Source organism: Phyllostomus hastatus, unplaced genomic scaffold, assembly GCF_019186645.2.
Source record: "Phyllostomus hastatus isolate PE091 unplaced genomic scaffold, TTU_PhHast_1.1 phas_contig_196, whole genome shotgun sequence".
Taxonomy (NCBI): domain Eukaryota; kingdom Metazoa; phylum Chordata; class Mammalia; order Chiroptera; family Phyllostomidae; genus Phyllostomus; species Phyllostomus hastatus.
In genome coordinates, this window is record NW_025333709.1 from 612,616 (window position 1) to 628,067 (window position 15,452).

Consider the following 15,452-nt stretch of genomic DNA (forward strand, 5'->3'; position numbering starts at 1 on the left):
GTCTGGGGCCCACAGACCTCAACGAGGGGCGTGAGCCCCCCCCCGGCCCCGCCCACGCAGAGGGGCGGGCCTGCCTGTCACCCCTCCCCTCACGCGCCTGGGACCCGGGACTGCGGACCAGACCGCAGTGAGGAGGATGGCCCCACTGGGCAGCACTCACCGGAACAGTCTACACGCTCGTGTGCGCTCGTGTGCACACGTGTGGGTGCTCATGCAAACATGTGGGCACAGCCGCACACTTGCATACACATACCTGTAGGCATGTGTGCACTGCACGTGCATCACAGACGTGCACGTGTGGGTGTGCATGGGGGGTGTGCACATTTGCACACGCATGTGCACCTCACCATGTCACCAGAGGTAGAACACTTCCCTCCCCACACACACAGACACACACACACACTGTGCTCTCGAAGCTGGCTGCAGCGAACACTCAGAGGTCCCGTCATTCACAGCCACACAAGGGGCCCAGAGACGAACAGGAGGGTCTAAAGGGGGGGCCGGCAGTTTGGGGGCGCAAAGCCTCTCTCCCGAACGAGTCCCTGGCCGGAGGGGCCGTGACGGGCGACCTGGCAGCCACACAGAGAGAGTGGCTCACGGCGCAGCCCGCGGAGGGGGAGCTGGCGCAGAACTCACAGCCTGAAACGTTCTTATTGCTGAGCCAGAGGCTGAAAACAAACGCACCCTGCAGAGCGCCCTGGACGCAGAGAGGGAAAGGGGAGCCGCAGGTAGGCCCAGGAGGCAGGGGTGCAGGCGGGGGTGAGCTACTGATCGGCAACAAGGGAACGGGAGTGTGTGTGTCCGGGGACCACAGGGCTGGCGCCTCGGAAGGAGTGCCCGCCCCACCCGCCCGGGCGCACGGGTGCGGACCCAGGCCCGGTGTCGTCGGGGCCGCGGAGCAGGGACGTGGCCGGCCGGCACGCTGCGAACTCCCGGTGGGACAGTTCCCTGAGACGGTGTAAAGGGCCGAACTAACAGGAAGAGCCTTGAGAGCGCTCTGCCCACTCTGCAGAGAAGGAGCGGTGGTGACCGCCATCGGGGACGGGGTCGCCCTTGCTCCCTACAGGACACCAGGGCAGAGCCCGGCGGCAGGAGATCATCCCAGCTCAGGAGGGGGCCAGGTCAGCGGCCGGGGAGAGGAAGGGGACAGGCCGTGCCCCCTGCTCGCTGTCTGAGGGCTAAGGGAGGGTGGAGGGTGGAAGGTGGAGGCCGGAGGAGGCGGACCCCGCTTGCCTGAGACCCTCTTTGTGTGAACAGAACCCCGGCTCGGGGTCAGAGGGAGAGGCGGGGGGCGGGGCACAGTGGGGAAGGGCTCGCTGGGGGGCAGCTGCCGGGCCAGGCCCGCTGAGCCCCACCCCTGCCCCCGGCGGTCCCCTCAGCCCCCGCAGAGGGAGGGACAGGAGGCAGGGACTTGGCCGAGCCCTCTAAGTCGTCCCTCTGTCACCCTGACCACCTCGGTGACGTCCCGGGCTCCACCCTGTTCGCCGGAGCGGCTGCCGGCTCCCTCTCCCAGCCCAGGGGTCAGGGCGGGACGCCCTTTGCCCCGTTCTTTGCCTGCCCTGTCTTCCTCCTCTTGGGCTGATCCCTTCTTCCTCCTGGGCCGGGACTCGGCGCCTCCGCCTCCCGAGGGGCCGGGTGGTGGCTCTGGGGGAGCAGGCGACACCGTCGGGGGCCGCCACGACCCCCAAGGCTCCTGTCCCATCAGGACTTGCTGCTCCCCACGTCACGGTGCCACCGCGTCATGGCGTCAGGACATGGGCCTGCCGAGGACAGGAGGCAGCTCCCTGCCCGGGGCGCCCCGGGCCTCGCTTCCCACCTGCGGTCCTTCGACGAGGCCCCAGCGCCCCCCAGTGCCCCCCAGCGCCCCTCAGCAGCACGGGACAGGCCCAGGCGGCAGCAACTCCAAACTCCCCGTGGTGAGGGCAGTCCCAGGACAGGGACCCGGAGGCTCCGCCCGCCCCTGCGCCCCCCCAGCCGCCCAGAAACCCCCAAGGAGTGGCAAGGTGCCGCTGTGCACCCCTGCCCACCCCCCCACCCCCCGCTCCCGATTCTCTGACATGAATGGGAAACCAGAGGCCACTTCCGCTCCGCAGTGGACAGCCCGACCAGGCGCTGCGGGAGTTTACCCCGTGGCTCAGGCATGATCTCCGGGGCCACCGGGATGGTGCGAGTGGGGGCCCCACAGGGCCTGACCGGGACCGAGGGGTGCAGGGGCTGAGCCTCAGGGAGGCCGGTCTGGAAGCCGCCACGGCCCGAGTTGCCGGCCTCTGACCTGCACCCCACCCTGCTAACGCCGGGACCGCTGGGGGTGACTCCCCCCCCCGCCCCCCCGCCCCCCCCCCCCCCCCGTCTCAGGGAAGGAGAGAAAATCAGGAAAATCCCTCCACAGATTCCAAACGTTTCCTTCGAGACCACAGACTCTTCCTGGTCCCCGAGTTCCCGGGTGGGCGTCTTCAGTGCAGACTCAGGGGGAGCCATGGCCGCGCCCCCGCTCCACCCCGGGCCACGTCCCACCTGGAGGTGACACCCAGGCCACGGTCACGCGTGCGAAGCAGAGTTTTTATTGAAGTCGCACCGGGGGCTGCCGGGACCGCCGCTGTCCTCGGCCGCAGAGCACCAGGCCCGCTCCGCACCGCAGGGCCCAGGGGTCCGCACGCGTGACAAGGACGTCCTGGGTGGGGGGGCCGGGGTCTCGCAGCCGAGCACTGCACGGCACCGTGCGCCCGCCACTGCAGGCGTCTCAGAAGGAGCCAGCCCACCCCGGGGTCTCCCGGGCAACAGGGAGCCCTGTGCGAGTTCCCTTCCAAACAGACGCTTTCCCCAGAACGGTAAAAACCACGGAAATACAAAACACCCTCAGGAAACAGTCAAAGTGACAACGTTGGAAACACCACGTAGCCGGGGTCCAGTCCGCACCCCGGAGCAGACGGCGGTGGCCCCGCCCCCGCGGGTCAGTTGTTCTCGATCTGCTCCAGGTCCAGCGCCCCGGGGTCCAGCGGCAGGACGCCCTCCTCCCCGGCGCTGTCCCAGGCACTCGGGTCCCTGCCGCCCCTGCCCTCGCTGGCCACCGGCACCCGAGGGCCACAGGGGCTGGGGCCTGGGGTGACGAGGCCGTGTGGGTCCCGTGGCTCCCGTGGGCAGGACACGGCCATCTCCGCTCTGGGGTCGTCGTCGTCCTCACCGTCGCCGTCGAGGGAGCCGAGGCTTTTGGAGTTTCTCAGCGCCTGCAACAGAAAAGACAAGCGCCTGAGGTCCCCCTGGGAAGGCTCCAGGAGGGGCGCCCCACCAGCCGGACAGAGGTTCCCCAGCCACACCGAGCGCCCCTGGTCCCCTGGGCCTCGGACCCAGGCCTCGCCTCGGGCGGCCACCTCCAGCGCTGCGTCCACGGCCCCGACCCTCACCAGGCAGCCGGCGAGGCCCACAGGCGCCCGGGGGAGACCGGGTCTGGCCCCACCCAGGACGACGCCCCAGACTGTGGGCACCTGGCCCCTCCAGCAGCAGGGACGCCCAGGGACTCGGGTGTGCGGCTGTGGCCACAGGGTCCTCACACGCAGGAGGGGCCCGGTGCAGCCCCCACCCACAAGCACATGAACGCGGAATATCTGTTCCAAAGTCGAAGGCCAAGACTTTGGGTTCTGAACTGCAGAAGGTGTTTCCAGTGCTGTGCCAGTGGTCAGTCCGTGGAGACGCAGGTGAGAGCACTGCCCAGTCTGCACCCCGAGGCCAAGGTGACCGGGAGATTCCCGGCGAAACCAGGAAAGCTCCGAGGAGCCACCTGAGTGCGTGCCCTCGACGCCCAGGGGCTGGCGGGCTGCGGCGCCTGCCCACCTGCCCAGGTGTCTGGCTTCCTCCCACCCGAGGCCCACGCTGCCCTCCAGCAGGGTCCCGGCCCCAGCACTGGTGCTGGACAGAAAGGACGGGCCAGGCGGCAGCCGTCTCCGAGGCCAGGGCTGAGCGGGAGCCCAGTGGGGCCTCCAGCTGCCAGCAAGCACCCGCCTGCCCGCCCTGTGCACATGTGGGCGGGGCCTCGGGGTGGAGTCTTGGGGTGGAGTCTTGGGGTGGGGGCTCGGGGACGGGGTCTCAGGGGCGGGGTCTCAGGGGCGCAGGTGCAGGCGAACACTGGCAACAAGCAGCTTCCCAGGGTGGCCTGGCGAGTGGACAGCCCCCCTCGGCCAGTGGACACGAGCAGGCTGGCCGAGGCACAGATGGGGCCCGGGGAGGCCACGCTGGCGCGGCCGACCTGGCCCCGGGGACCAGACCCACGCCGGGCTGCGGTCGCCCGCCTGCTGCGCCGAGGCCGCTCCACACATCGGCCGGGACGGTCCGCCCCAGCCCCGTCGGGGCCTGTCCTCTCCGAGTCCCTCCCCCCGGGCCGTGCAAATGCCGCTCTCGGAGGCCTCAGGAAAAGCGAAACCACCTCAAGAAGGGAGCGGTCGGGCTCCTGTCACAGGCTGGCCCCCATGTGTCACCTCCCCACGGGGAGCCCCGAGTCTCAGTGGGGAGCCCCGAGTCCCTGGGGAGACGGGACACTGGGGTCCACGAGCACCCAGACACACCCCGCACGGCCTCTCTGCCCCCACCCTCCGCTCCCACCGGAGGCCCTGAGACAGGGGCCGCCCAGGACCCTGGCCGCCCACAACGACAGACACGGCCCCCCGGGCCTGGTCTGCCTTCGCCGTCCCTGGGCCTGTGAGCCGGACTCCGCAGGGGGCGGGCAGCGCTGGGCCCAAGCACCTGAGCCTCCCAGCTGGCCCGCAGCCCGGGGTCCCTGACACCCGCCCTCCCCGAAGAGCAGGGGGCGGAGGACGCGGTGTGGGGTCTCAGGAAAGCCTGGGGTCGGAGTGGAGCAGGTGCGGCCTCCGACACCCTGGCCCAGCTCCCGGCCCCCCAGGCTCTCCCACCCAAAGGAGGCCCACCCGGGTCCCCAGTCCTGGAGGGGGGCCTGGGTGGCACTGAGGCTGTGGTCTGACCACGCCCCCGGGCTGCCCCTCCCGTGTGGGCACTGAGGGCCTGGCCGCAGGCAGGCCTGCCCCGCCCAGAGTCCCCTCCAGAGCCGCCCCGGGAAGCGGGGGCTCCAGCAGGGCGGCCGCCCGGGCACAGGGGGGCCTCACCCGCGTCATCTTCAGAAAGTCCAAGGACGGGCGCGGCCACCGGGGGTCCTCGTCCCGCCGGCGCTTCAGCCGGCTCTTCCCGCCGACGAGCACGCAGGGCTGCGAGCGGCTCCGCGGCAGGCCCGGCCGCCAGCCCCGCTCGGGCGGCAGGTCCGCGTGGGCCAGGTGCTCCTGCGACAGGGACAGGCGGCGGCACCAGGGCGGGCCTGGCCCAGCCCCGCTGCAGTCCAGGACGCGGCTGCTGGCCGAGGCCGGCTGGGCCCCACGTGGTGGTGAGCTGGGACCAGCCGCAGGGCAGGCGCCCCCCGGCAGGCAGGAGCTCCCGCCGCTGTGGCACCGCCGCTTGGGGACCGCAGTCCAGACCCTGGAGCCGCCGGGCCGCCACGGGGACCGGCAGCGGGCCCGCTCGTCCGGCTCCGACAGGGAGCGGCAGTGGCGCTTGCTGGGCGGGGCCGAGGGGGGCCCGGAGCTCTCCCTGAGGTCCCCGGCGCTGACCGCGCCCTGGCCCCCGCTCACGCCGCAGGGGCCCAGCAGGAAGGGGAGCGTGGGGCCCGCGGCGGCCTGGTTTCTGCTGGGCAGTCCTCCACTCAGGGCCTTCCAGAGGCTCCCGTCTTCTAAGGAAAAAGCAAGGAGACACAGGTGAGCAGGAGGCACCCACCACCCCCGGGGTGGAGCCGCTCTGTCACCCGACATAAAGCCGGGACCGTGTGGCCCTGAGGTGCAGGTGCTGCGGACACCGGAGCCCCCACTGCGGGCGCACACGTGGTCAGGGCCGGCCCCAGCTGCCTGCCCTGGGCAGCTCCGCCCTGGTGCCACCTGCCCCCCTCCGAGGGCGCAGAGAGGACGGCAGGGCAGACGCTGTGGGCCGCGCCAGGAGCCTGAGGGGCTGTGGGCGGGGACAGCCCCCACCCCTGAGGGGAGACAAGGCGGCAAGGGCCAGGCCCTGGCCACGCCTCCCGCTCCCACCCGGCCACTTCGCTGTCTGCTATGACCCACCCCACAGCCTTTTGGTGCCCCACGGCCGTGGTGACCACGCGGGGCGGGACTCAGCCCGGCTCCGGCCACCTGGAAGTCACAGGACTGACACTCCACCGTGACCAAGAACCGGCCAAGGCGCCTTAGGAGCTCCTAAACTCACACACTCAGCGCTCACACCCACAGCCACGGACACACTTGTTCCTGCATGCACACTCACGTGCACACTCCCCCACAGGCATCCTCGCGCCCACGCTCACCCGCTCCCACACTCACACTCAGGCCGCTGGGCCCCCATCCCCGCTCAGACCACAGGACACCTGTGTGCGGGCCCCGCCCTGGAGGGACGGGAAGTCAGTGGACCCGTGCACTCCGGGGTGTGACTGCAGCTGCCCCCCTGCCCCGCCCCATGCACACGCACGCACACCCCAGAGCTGCAGGGTGTGCACCGCTGCCCTGCCCTGCCCCCAGCGGCTGTGGGACCCGGGGGGCAGACCTTTTCGGTAAGGGCGAGCCAGCCCCCAGCGCCACCCACGCCCGCCCGAGGCACAGGCGCTCCGGCCGACCCCTCCCCGCCAGTCAGGACCTGTTCCCGGGCCAGGCACCGCCCGGCTCCCCTGCGGCAGCCCTGAGCACACGGCCGGGGCCTGCGAACACTCACCGCGGGTCTCCAAAGGGGGCGAGGGGCCGCTGCTGATGCTGCGTTTCTCGGCAGAACGCTGCAGGTGACAAGAAAGAGAAGCTTCCCGTGAGACTCGGCAACAGCACGAACCGCAGCCGAGGTCCCGACTGCAGTGCGGCCGTGACGCCCATGCCCCAGCACCAGCACCGCCTCTCTCGGTGACGACGACGAGACAGAGAGGCTCCACTCCCAGAGGCCCCTCCCACGTCACTCCCGAGCGCAGCCCTCAGCGCGGCCCCACGGCGGCCCTGCCTCCCTCTCCCCCCGGGCTCCACGCCCCCGTGGCTGCCGTCTGCACTTCCCCCCCTTCCCCTCTTCACCTGCAGCCCCCCCAGCTTCTAGGTTGAAACGCTCAGAGCCCGACCACGCTCGGGGGCGTGAAGAGAACAAGAAGCCGTGAATGAGCGTGTCCCCTCCCGCTCCTGAGGCGCCACCTGGCCGCCCCCTGAGCCGCACGCACCTGCACAAACCTCACGGCTGAGCTCCGTTTCGGCGAGCCCTCCCCACCGGACGCCCCCGAGCCCCGCTCCCTGGGCTGCCCTGGTCCCGAGGTAGCCCGGCCTCCCGCCCCGGGGGACGGAGAACCAGCGTCTGGCCATCTGCTGTCCCGACAGGCCACACGCCCGGCACGCAGGCCCAGGGCCCACAGCCCCCTCCCTCTCATCACCTTAACAAGCAGCAGCCACAGAGCAGAGGCTGGGGTGCAGAGCCAGGAGGCCCTGAGCACCCCGTCTTGGGGAGAGCACGGGGTCCGGGCGCTTAGCCGCCTCCCCTGGACCTACAGTCCAACCAGGGCAGGGTGGGGTCCTGACACTCGCGCTGAAATGACCCTAGACCACGGCCCCACGGACGTGAACTTCAGACCCGGCAGCACCAACCGAAGGCGCCAGGCCAAGGCCGCTGGGTGGGGGGAGGGGCTGGTCACCGGGGCGCACTCAGGGCTGCACGCTTCGGCATGTAGCTCAGACTTTCACGCACAGTCGGGTTGTTAACGATGCTGAACACCCACCACCACGACGCTGACAGGCCCTGGGACTGTGTGTCCCCACTGCCCCACCCCCTCCCCCCGGGCCCCGAGGCCTCTGGCTCACCGGGCCAGCGTTGCAGCTCCTGTGGGCGAGGTCGTCCAGGCTCTGGCTCTGCAGCTTCTCAGTGATGAGCGTGACCATGGTCAGGGCGGCTGCGTCCACACCGACGGGCTCAGGGTCTCCGGGACATGGGGCTCAGCCGGTCCAGGCCGCCGAGGGCCGTGCGCTAGCCCTCCCGGCCGCACTGCCACTGCGCAGGTGAGCGGTCCATCTCCGACGCCTCCTGCAGCTCCGCGCCTGGGCAGCGGTAAAGAGACATCGCCGCTGTGACCCCGCACAGAACCGCCCGGGCAACACACCTGCGCCACGCGGAGCACGGGCTCCATGGTGAGGCACCTGTCACACCTCCGCCGCAGAGGCCCTCCCACTGGCCCACACCCAGGCCGGCTCTGCACTGGGGGGTGAGCACCAGCAGCGCCGGCGGAAGGACGGCGGCCACACACGCCCCGAGCACCGGCCCCTCCAGAAGCCCAGCTGCAGCAACGAGGGAGGCCGCGGTCCGGGGACCAGAAGTCCGAGGTCACCACACGCACAGGCCCCCGGGACAACTTGAAGAGGTCCAACATTTGCATCATAGGGGTGCCCAAAGGAGACCAGAAAGAGCAAGAAAATGGAAACCTGTGTGAAAAAATGATGACAGAAAATTTCTCTAATTTGGTGAAGGAAAGAGACATGCAAGTCCAGAAAGCACAGAGAGTCCCAAACAAGACGAACCCAAAGAGGCCCCCTGCAAAACTAATCAAAATGCCAAAGGTTAAAGATGAAGAGAGAATCTTCAAAGCAACAAGAAAAAAGAAGCTAGTTTCCTACAGGGACTGTCAGCTGATTTCTCAAAAGAAACTCTGCAGGCAAGAAGGGATTAGCAAGAAATATTCAAAGTCCTGAAAAGCAGGGACCTACAGCCAAGATTGCTCTACCCAGCAAAGATATCATTTAGAATGGAAGGGCAGATAAAAAGCTTCCCAGACAAGAAAAAACTAAAGGAGTTCATCATCACTAAACCATTGTTATAGGACATGTTAAAGGGACTTACTTAAGAAAAAGAAAATGGAAGGAAAGAAAAAACAAATGGGACCTCATCAAACTGAAAAGCTTCTGCATGGCTAAAAAAAACAGCATTAAAATGAAAAGAGGACCAACTATATGGGAAAACACATTTGCCAATGATACCTCGGAGAAGGGTTTGATCTCCAAAATAAAGAACTCACACAACTCCACTCCACCAAAAAAAAAAAAAAAAAAAAAAGGGCAAAAGACCTGAACAGACACTTCTCCAAGGAGGACACACAGATGGCCCAGAGACACATGAAAAGATGCTCAGCAACACCAGCCATCAGAGAGATGCACATTAAAACCACAATGAGAGACCACTCCACACCGGTCAGAATGGCCATCACAGCCAAATCAACAAACAACAAGTGTTGGAGAGGTTGTGGAGAAAAGGGGACCCTAGTGCACTGCTGGTGGGACTGCAGACTGGTGCAGCCCCTGTGGAAAGCAGTATGGAACTTCCTCAGAAAACTAAACATGGATCTGCCTTTTGACCCAGCAATTCCACTGCTGGGATTATATCCTAAGAACACTAAAACACCAATCCAAAAGAACCTTTGCACCCCGATGTTCATAGCAGCACAATTTATAATAGCCAAGTGCTGGAAGCAACCTATGTGCCCCTCAGTAAATGAATGGATCAAAAAACTGTGGTCCATTTACACGATGGAATTCCATGCAGCAGAAAGGAAGAAGCTCCTACCCTTTGCAACGGCGTGGATGGAGCTGGAGAGCATTGTGCTGAGTGAAACAAGCCAGGTATTTGTGAAAGACAAATACCATGTGATCTCACCTTTAACTGGGACATGATCAACAAAAGAAAAACGCAAACAAAATATAACTGGAGGGGACAGTGGGGAGAAGGGTTTTCAGGAACTACTATGAAGGACACATGGACAAAACCAAGGGGGGGTGGAAGCAGGAGAGGGAGGTGGGTTTAGCTGGGGTTGGGGGCATGGTGGGGAGAAAATGCAGACCACTATAATTGAACAACAATTAAGTAACTTATAAAAAAATAAATAAAATAATGATCTTTAAAAAAAAGGAAAGAAAGAAAAATAAGATCAAAATTATGAACAATAAAATGGCAATAAATGCCTGGCTAGTATAGCTCAGTGGGTTGAGCGCTGTCCTGCAAACCGGAAGATCACCAGTTCAAATCCCAGTCAGGGCACAGGCCTGGGTCGAGGGCCTGGTCCGCGGTTGGGGGTGCATGAGAGGCAACCACACATTGATGTTCCTCTCCCTCTCTTTTTCCCGCCCTTCCCCTTTCTCTAAAAATAAATATAATCTTTAAAATGGCAATAAATGCATATCCATCAACAATTGACTCTAAAACGAAACTACGCACAAAGGAGAACAGAGACAGAATCGTGGCTGTGGAGAGCTTTTTGAGGGTTGCCAGATGGGAGGGGGCTGGGGGGGATGGGGGAGGGGTGGGGGACTAGGAAGTACAAACAAGCAGATGCAGAACAGCCACGGGGATGTGAAGAGCAGAAATGCAGCAGCCAAGAGCACATTCGCATGGCCCACAGACGTGAACCGTGGTGGGCGGCTGCCTGGGGGGCTGGAGGTGCAGGGGGGAGGGGCCAAAGGGGGGAAATCAGGAAAACTGTAATAGCATAATCAGTAAAATATAATTTAAAAAAAGAAAAGAAAAAAGAAAACTTGACAACCTCCATTCGGCTGAAGACATCAGGATACCCTACTTTTGGAGTCCCGCCTCTGTGCAGGTCGGGGTGCAGCTGTCCAGCGGGGTCCTGGGACTCTCCCTCGCCCTCATCTCCGAGCTTCCTGAGTGGGTGCCCTGGGTGGATGGGATGGTGGGTGGGCAACACCCACATCCCCTCTCCTTGGACACCTGCCGGGCTTTCAGGGTCTCCTCCCTCCCGGTGTTGGAAAACATCCCCCAGGGTCTGGGGACAGGGCCTCCCCACCCTGGAAGCACAGCCGCGGGGGCCTCACCACTTCCAGGTCCTGTCCGCCCCCCTTTCCCAGCCGGTTTCTGGGGCCGCCAGCGGTCTGACCCGGGCCTCCTGGGCCGGCCCGGCCTCCGGTCTCCGCCAGGTTCCTGTTGCTGCGGCTCCCCTCCCAGGGCTGCCCTGGATGCCCCCTGCCAGCAACACAGGGACTTCTGCTCCCTGTGCTCAACCCCCAAGGCCCCACCGCACCTCCGAACGCTCCAGGGAGGCCCCCTGAGGCCGTGCCCTTGCACCGGGCTGTTTGCCCACCATCTGTTCGGGCCTGCACCGCCCTTGGTCTCCTTGGCTCCTCTGGAGGTCTCTGCGCCTGTCCCCTTGGTTCTCCACGCCCACCGGGACAGAGGACCCACCGTCCATGCTGCCCACCGGCCCCACACCACTCCTGCACCCCCACCAACAGGCGCTGACATGCGGGAGAGGCTGGCAATGACGAGCAGAGTAAGTGAGGCTGTGCAGACCACCAGGCTGGAGCCTCGCTCGGGCAGGGGGTGCCTGGAGTGGCAGCTGCTCCCCACCCCGAGTCCCGGGCAGGGGCCTGGCCAGGCACTCAGCCCAGGCCCTTCACGAGCGATGGACCAGATGCCAAGTTTGAGTCTGGGCCCTGGACCAGCCACGCACGCCTGTCCACGCTGGCTTCTGCGGCATGGGGCAGGGGCAGGCCCCAAGTACTGGCTCGGTCTGCTATGCCCAGACCTGGCCGGTGGCACAAGGTCCGGGGCATCTCCCAGAAACGGGTCGGTGTCCACCCGCTTGCAGGCCCAAGGGCACCGGGTGCCAGGCTCTTCACGGCAGACGACAGTGGAGCCCCCCAGATCCAAGGAGCATGGAGCTGAGCCCACCCTACGGTCCACACAGTGGCCCCAGCTCAAGGTCAAGGTCGGCGGAGCTTCCTTTCTGTCTAGTTTCCTCCCCAACAGCACTTGGCTGACACCCTGCTGTCCGGCGGGACATCAGTCACTAACTGGCGACCTCGAGTGCCGTGGGTGAGCACAGGGCTGCAGATCCTTTGACCCGCCTCCCACTAGAGGGTGGGGTTAGCAGGCCCCTGGACGTGCCAGAGCCCAGAGAACCTCCCAGACTGCAGAGGAACACCTGCCGCGGCCACCTGGCTCTCCTCCGGGACACCCTAAGGCCCGCAGGCCGGGAGACCCAGCGGGGCGACCAGAGCATGGCAGTGGGAGCCCCCGTGGTCCAAGTCCTCGGCCCGGGTGCAAGGCGCAGAGCGGGGATGCCCGAGAGGGATGCTCGGCCCAGTCCACTCCGCACAGCCCAAGCAAAATGCCCAAGCGAGCACTGCCAGCCACCGCGCCCTGAAACCCCGAACCCCCTGAGACCATGGGCAGTGACTAATGACGCAGGTGGTCTCACGTCACCGACTCCAGAGACAGGGTGCTGGTGGCCACAGCAACCACGGCAGCGACCCTTAGCGAGGCAGACGGAGCCCAATGCCGTCTCTCCGCTGGGGCCAGCAGAGGCGGGCGAGAAGAGGCACATGGCTACGCAGGTGAAGGCCGCGCAGACCCCCACCGCCACCTGTTTTCATCCGGCAGGACCCAGGCGCCGCTCGCTCTCTGACAGGACGCGCGTAAGTGCCCTGGGCAGTGGTGCCGAGGACAGCCTGGGAGGGCGGCGCCCTGTGCTGGCGCCGCCCACTGGCACTGCGGGTGGACCGCCTCCAGGACCACGTGCGTCCCTCTGAGGGCCGCAGCACAAGGGCAGAATGGCCGGTCCCCACCCGCCAGCGCCTCGCTGACTCTACAGCCTGCAAGCGCCAGGTCTGGACAGCAGGACGTGCAGTTTAAAACTGCACAGAGACGCGGCCTGACGTGCAGCTTTGCGAGTCAGCGAAGCACAAAGGCACGTCTTAAAATGGAGGTTGTCGTGGCCACCGCTCTCCTGGTGCGAGCAGACACACAATTTCACTGCGACAGAAAGGACGCTGGCGGGCTCCCACGGGCTGGACAGAAGATGCAGGTCCTGACTCCGGCTGGCCTGCTCCCTGGCTGGGCTCTCTGGGTCTGCGTCGTCTTGACTGCAAACAGGAAAGAACCACCCACTACAAGCCACAAGGAATCAAATTAAACAACATGCAAGAAAACGCCCGGGTTTCTGGCACACGTGTTTAAATTACGACCACGTATAACAGATGCTTACAAAAGTGTGAAAGTCAACTCTCCCTTAAAAGATACTGCTGCAGAAAAAGCTGAAAGGGTTTGTATTTAAAAATACTCGGTTTTTCCCAGCCGGTGTGGCTCAGTGGATTGAGCACTGGCCTATGGACCAAATGGTCCCCAGTTCGATTCCCAGTCAGGGCACATGTCTGGGTTGCAGGACAGGTCCCCAGTAGGGGGCGTGTGAGAGGCAACCACACACTGATGTTTCTCTCTCTCTTTTTCTCTCTCTCTTCCCCTCTTTAAAAATAAGTAAGTAAAATCTTTTAAAAAAGTAATTGATTTTTTTAAGTTTTTTTTCCCAAATGTTTGCCATGTACCTGTGAAAAACACCTAAGTGTTCCCCTGCTTCTTTCCTCCCCCAGTGAAAACAGAGGAGTCTGCTCCCCGGGCCCGAGGGTAACTGTCTCCTCGACGAGGAGCCGTCCCAGCGCAGCCACTTAAAAAGAAGACGACAGTGACTCTGGCGTTTTCTCCATTGCGTACGCCCCACAGCAACAAGGACTGTGCTCCCCTCCGTGGCCCCCAGATCCAGCCCAGATCAAATCGTGTCACAGGCGGGGCAGAACCATGACGACAGCTGCCCTGCGTGCAAGCCTCCAAGTGGCATCACACAGTGCGCCGGGGGACAGGGCCCCAGACCAGGCCCAGGGCGTGCACGGGAAGGGGACAGAGAGGGGCTGTCTACGGGGAGCCACGGGAGTGGACCGCGCCTGCCACGGCTACTGCCCACAGCGCGAGGCACATTGGGAGAGGACATGGGCCAGACCCAGAATTCCTCCTGAGCAGGGAAATTCCACGAGACCAGAACTCCTGCACTAACTAACCCATTTTAAAGAAAAGCCGCTGTTTCTACACAATTTCCGTTTCAGAGTCATACTCGAGAACTTCGAAACAACCAGGACAAAGTGTTTTTACATGCTCTACCCGTGGGAGTCAGCCATCAGCGCGACAGGCTGCACCTCCCTGCCGGGACCTGCTGGGGCCCGGGTCACACCCAATCACAGGGCGTGAGATGATGGCTGCTCCGTTCGAAGAAGCAGAATCTATAGACTCAACTTCAATTCCTTAAGTACCGTGAAACTGAAGCAGGCCCTCGCTGCCTAACCAGTCTTGAAAAAGTTCTCAGTGCTGATGGATCGTCGAAGAGTCGATGCGAGGGGTTTTCCGGCGCGTTTTGAAGTTGTGGATCAAAGCAGAGGTGCCGGTGACAAAATGCAAACCGTCCCGTCTAGCTGTGCCGGCGCGCGGAGAAGACGGGAAGAACAGGAGGGACCCGGCACCGCGCGCCCGCCGCAGCCAGCGCCCCCCTCCGCCGCCCAAGCCCGAGACTTACGCCCTGCGCTGTGTGCAGCCACCGTGCACAGGTCGCTGGGAGGGTCCGGCCTTCCACGTCGCCCGGGCCACCTTGGAGGCTCCCCTAACGCAGTGTGTCACGTCCGACTTCCTGCTCCTCTCGCTTCAAAAGGACCAGCGCGCGAGCCGCGGGAACGACCACAGCTCGGACAGGCGACACCCACGTTGGTTCAACAAGTGGCGGCGCGGCCCAGGCGCGGACCCTTACAGCCCGAGGGTGCGTGGAGGGAGTGCGGTCCTAGGCGCACGTGCAGTCCCGGGGCGCGGGGGTCCCGGGGCCGGTCCGCGGAGTCTCGCGGGAGGCAGGAGTCCCAGTCCCGGTCTCGAGCCCCGGGGCCCCGCGCCCTCAGCGACCCGGCCGCCGCGCTCTCGGGGTCCAGCGGCGCAAACGCTGGCACCGACCAGAGTGGCAAAGCATCAGGCCGCGCTGGCCGGGCGGTGAGCGCTGACAGCAGCCGGACAGCCCGGTGCAAGTTCACACGCGGTCCCGCGCCGGCGCGCGCACGGCCCCAAGCGGCGCGCACGCACAGGCGTGGGCGCGCCGGTCACCGCTTCGCCGGCCGACGCCAGGCCGGTACCTCAGTGCGTTCGAGCAGCGGCGGCCACGGCCGGCCGGGCTGAGCGGCTGAATCGCCGGGCCCGCAGGCCGCGCTCTTCCCACAACGCCCAACGCGCCTCAGCCGTGGAGGACCACACCGCGCGGCTCCGCCCCCTCGTGCCGCGCTCATTGGCCGCCCAGCCGCAGCCCCCGCCCGCCCCGCCCCTCAGCGCCTAGGGAGAGGCGGGGCTGCGTCCGGGTGGGCGGGGACTGAAACGCCAGGGGCGGGCCAGCGCTGTGGGAAAGGCGGGGCTGCGTCTGTGTGGGCGGGGACTGATACGTCAGAGGCGGGCCAGCGCCGACAGAGCGCACGGGGCTGCGCCTAGGTGGGCAGGGCCTGAGACGCGAGGGGCGGCCCCCCCGCGCCATGGGAAGGGCGGGGCTGCGTCTGGGGCGGAGCCTGCGGCGGCCGGGGCGGGGCTGCACCAGTGTAAGAGCG

At 65.3% G+C, this 15,452-nt stretch overlaps 1 protein-coding gene across 2 annotated transcripts; it reads right to left on the minus strand.

Annotated features, from left to right (window-relative positions):
* Window positions 1–2,538: 2,538 nt before the first annotated feature.
* FAM53A (family with sequence similarity 53 member A) lies at window positions 2,539–14,533 on the minus strand. Of its 2 annotated transcripts, none has more exons than XM_045834310.1 (5): window positions 14,396–14,533; window positions 7,860–8,093; window positions 6,748–6,805; window positions 5,112–5,722; window positions 2,539–3,224 (listed from the first exon to the last, which is right to left on the minus strand). In XM_045834310.1, the coding sequence occupies exons 2-5, from the start codon at window positions 7,935–7,937 to the stop codon at window positions 2,952–2,954; spliced, it is 1,020 nt and encodes a 339-aa protein (XP_045690266.1). In that variant the 5' UTR covers window positions 7,938–8,093; window positions 14,396–14,533; the 3' UTR covers window positions 2,539–2,951. The 2 variants fall into 2 exon arrangements, with proteins under 2 accessions (XP_045690266.1, XP_045690265.1); XM_045834309.1 differs by having other exon boundaries at window positions 5,112–5,725.
* Window positions 14,534–15,452: the final 919 nt, after the last annotated feature.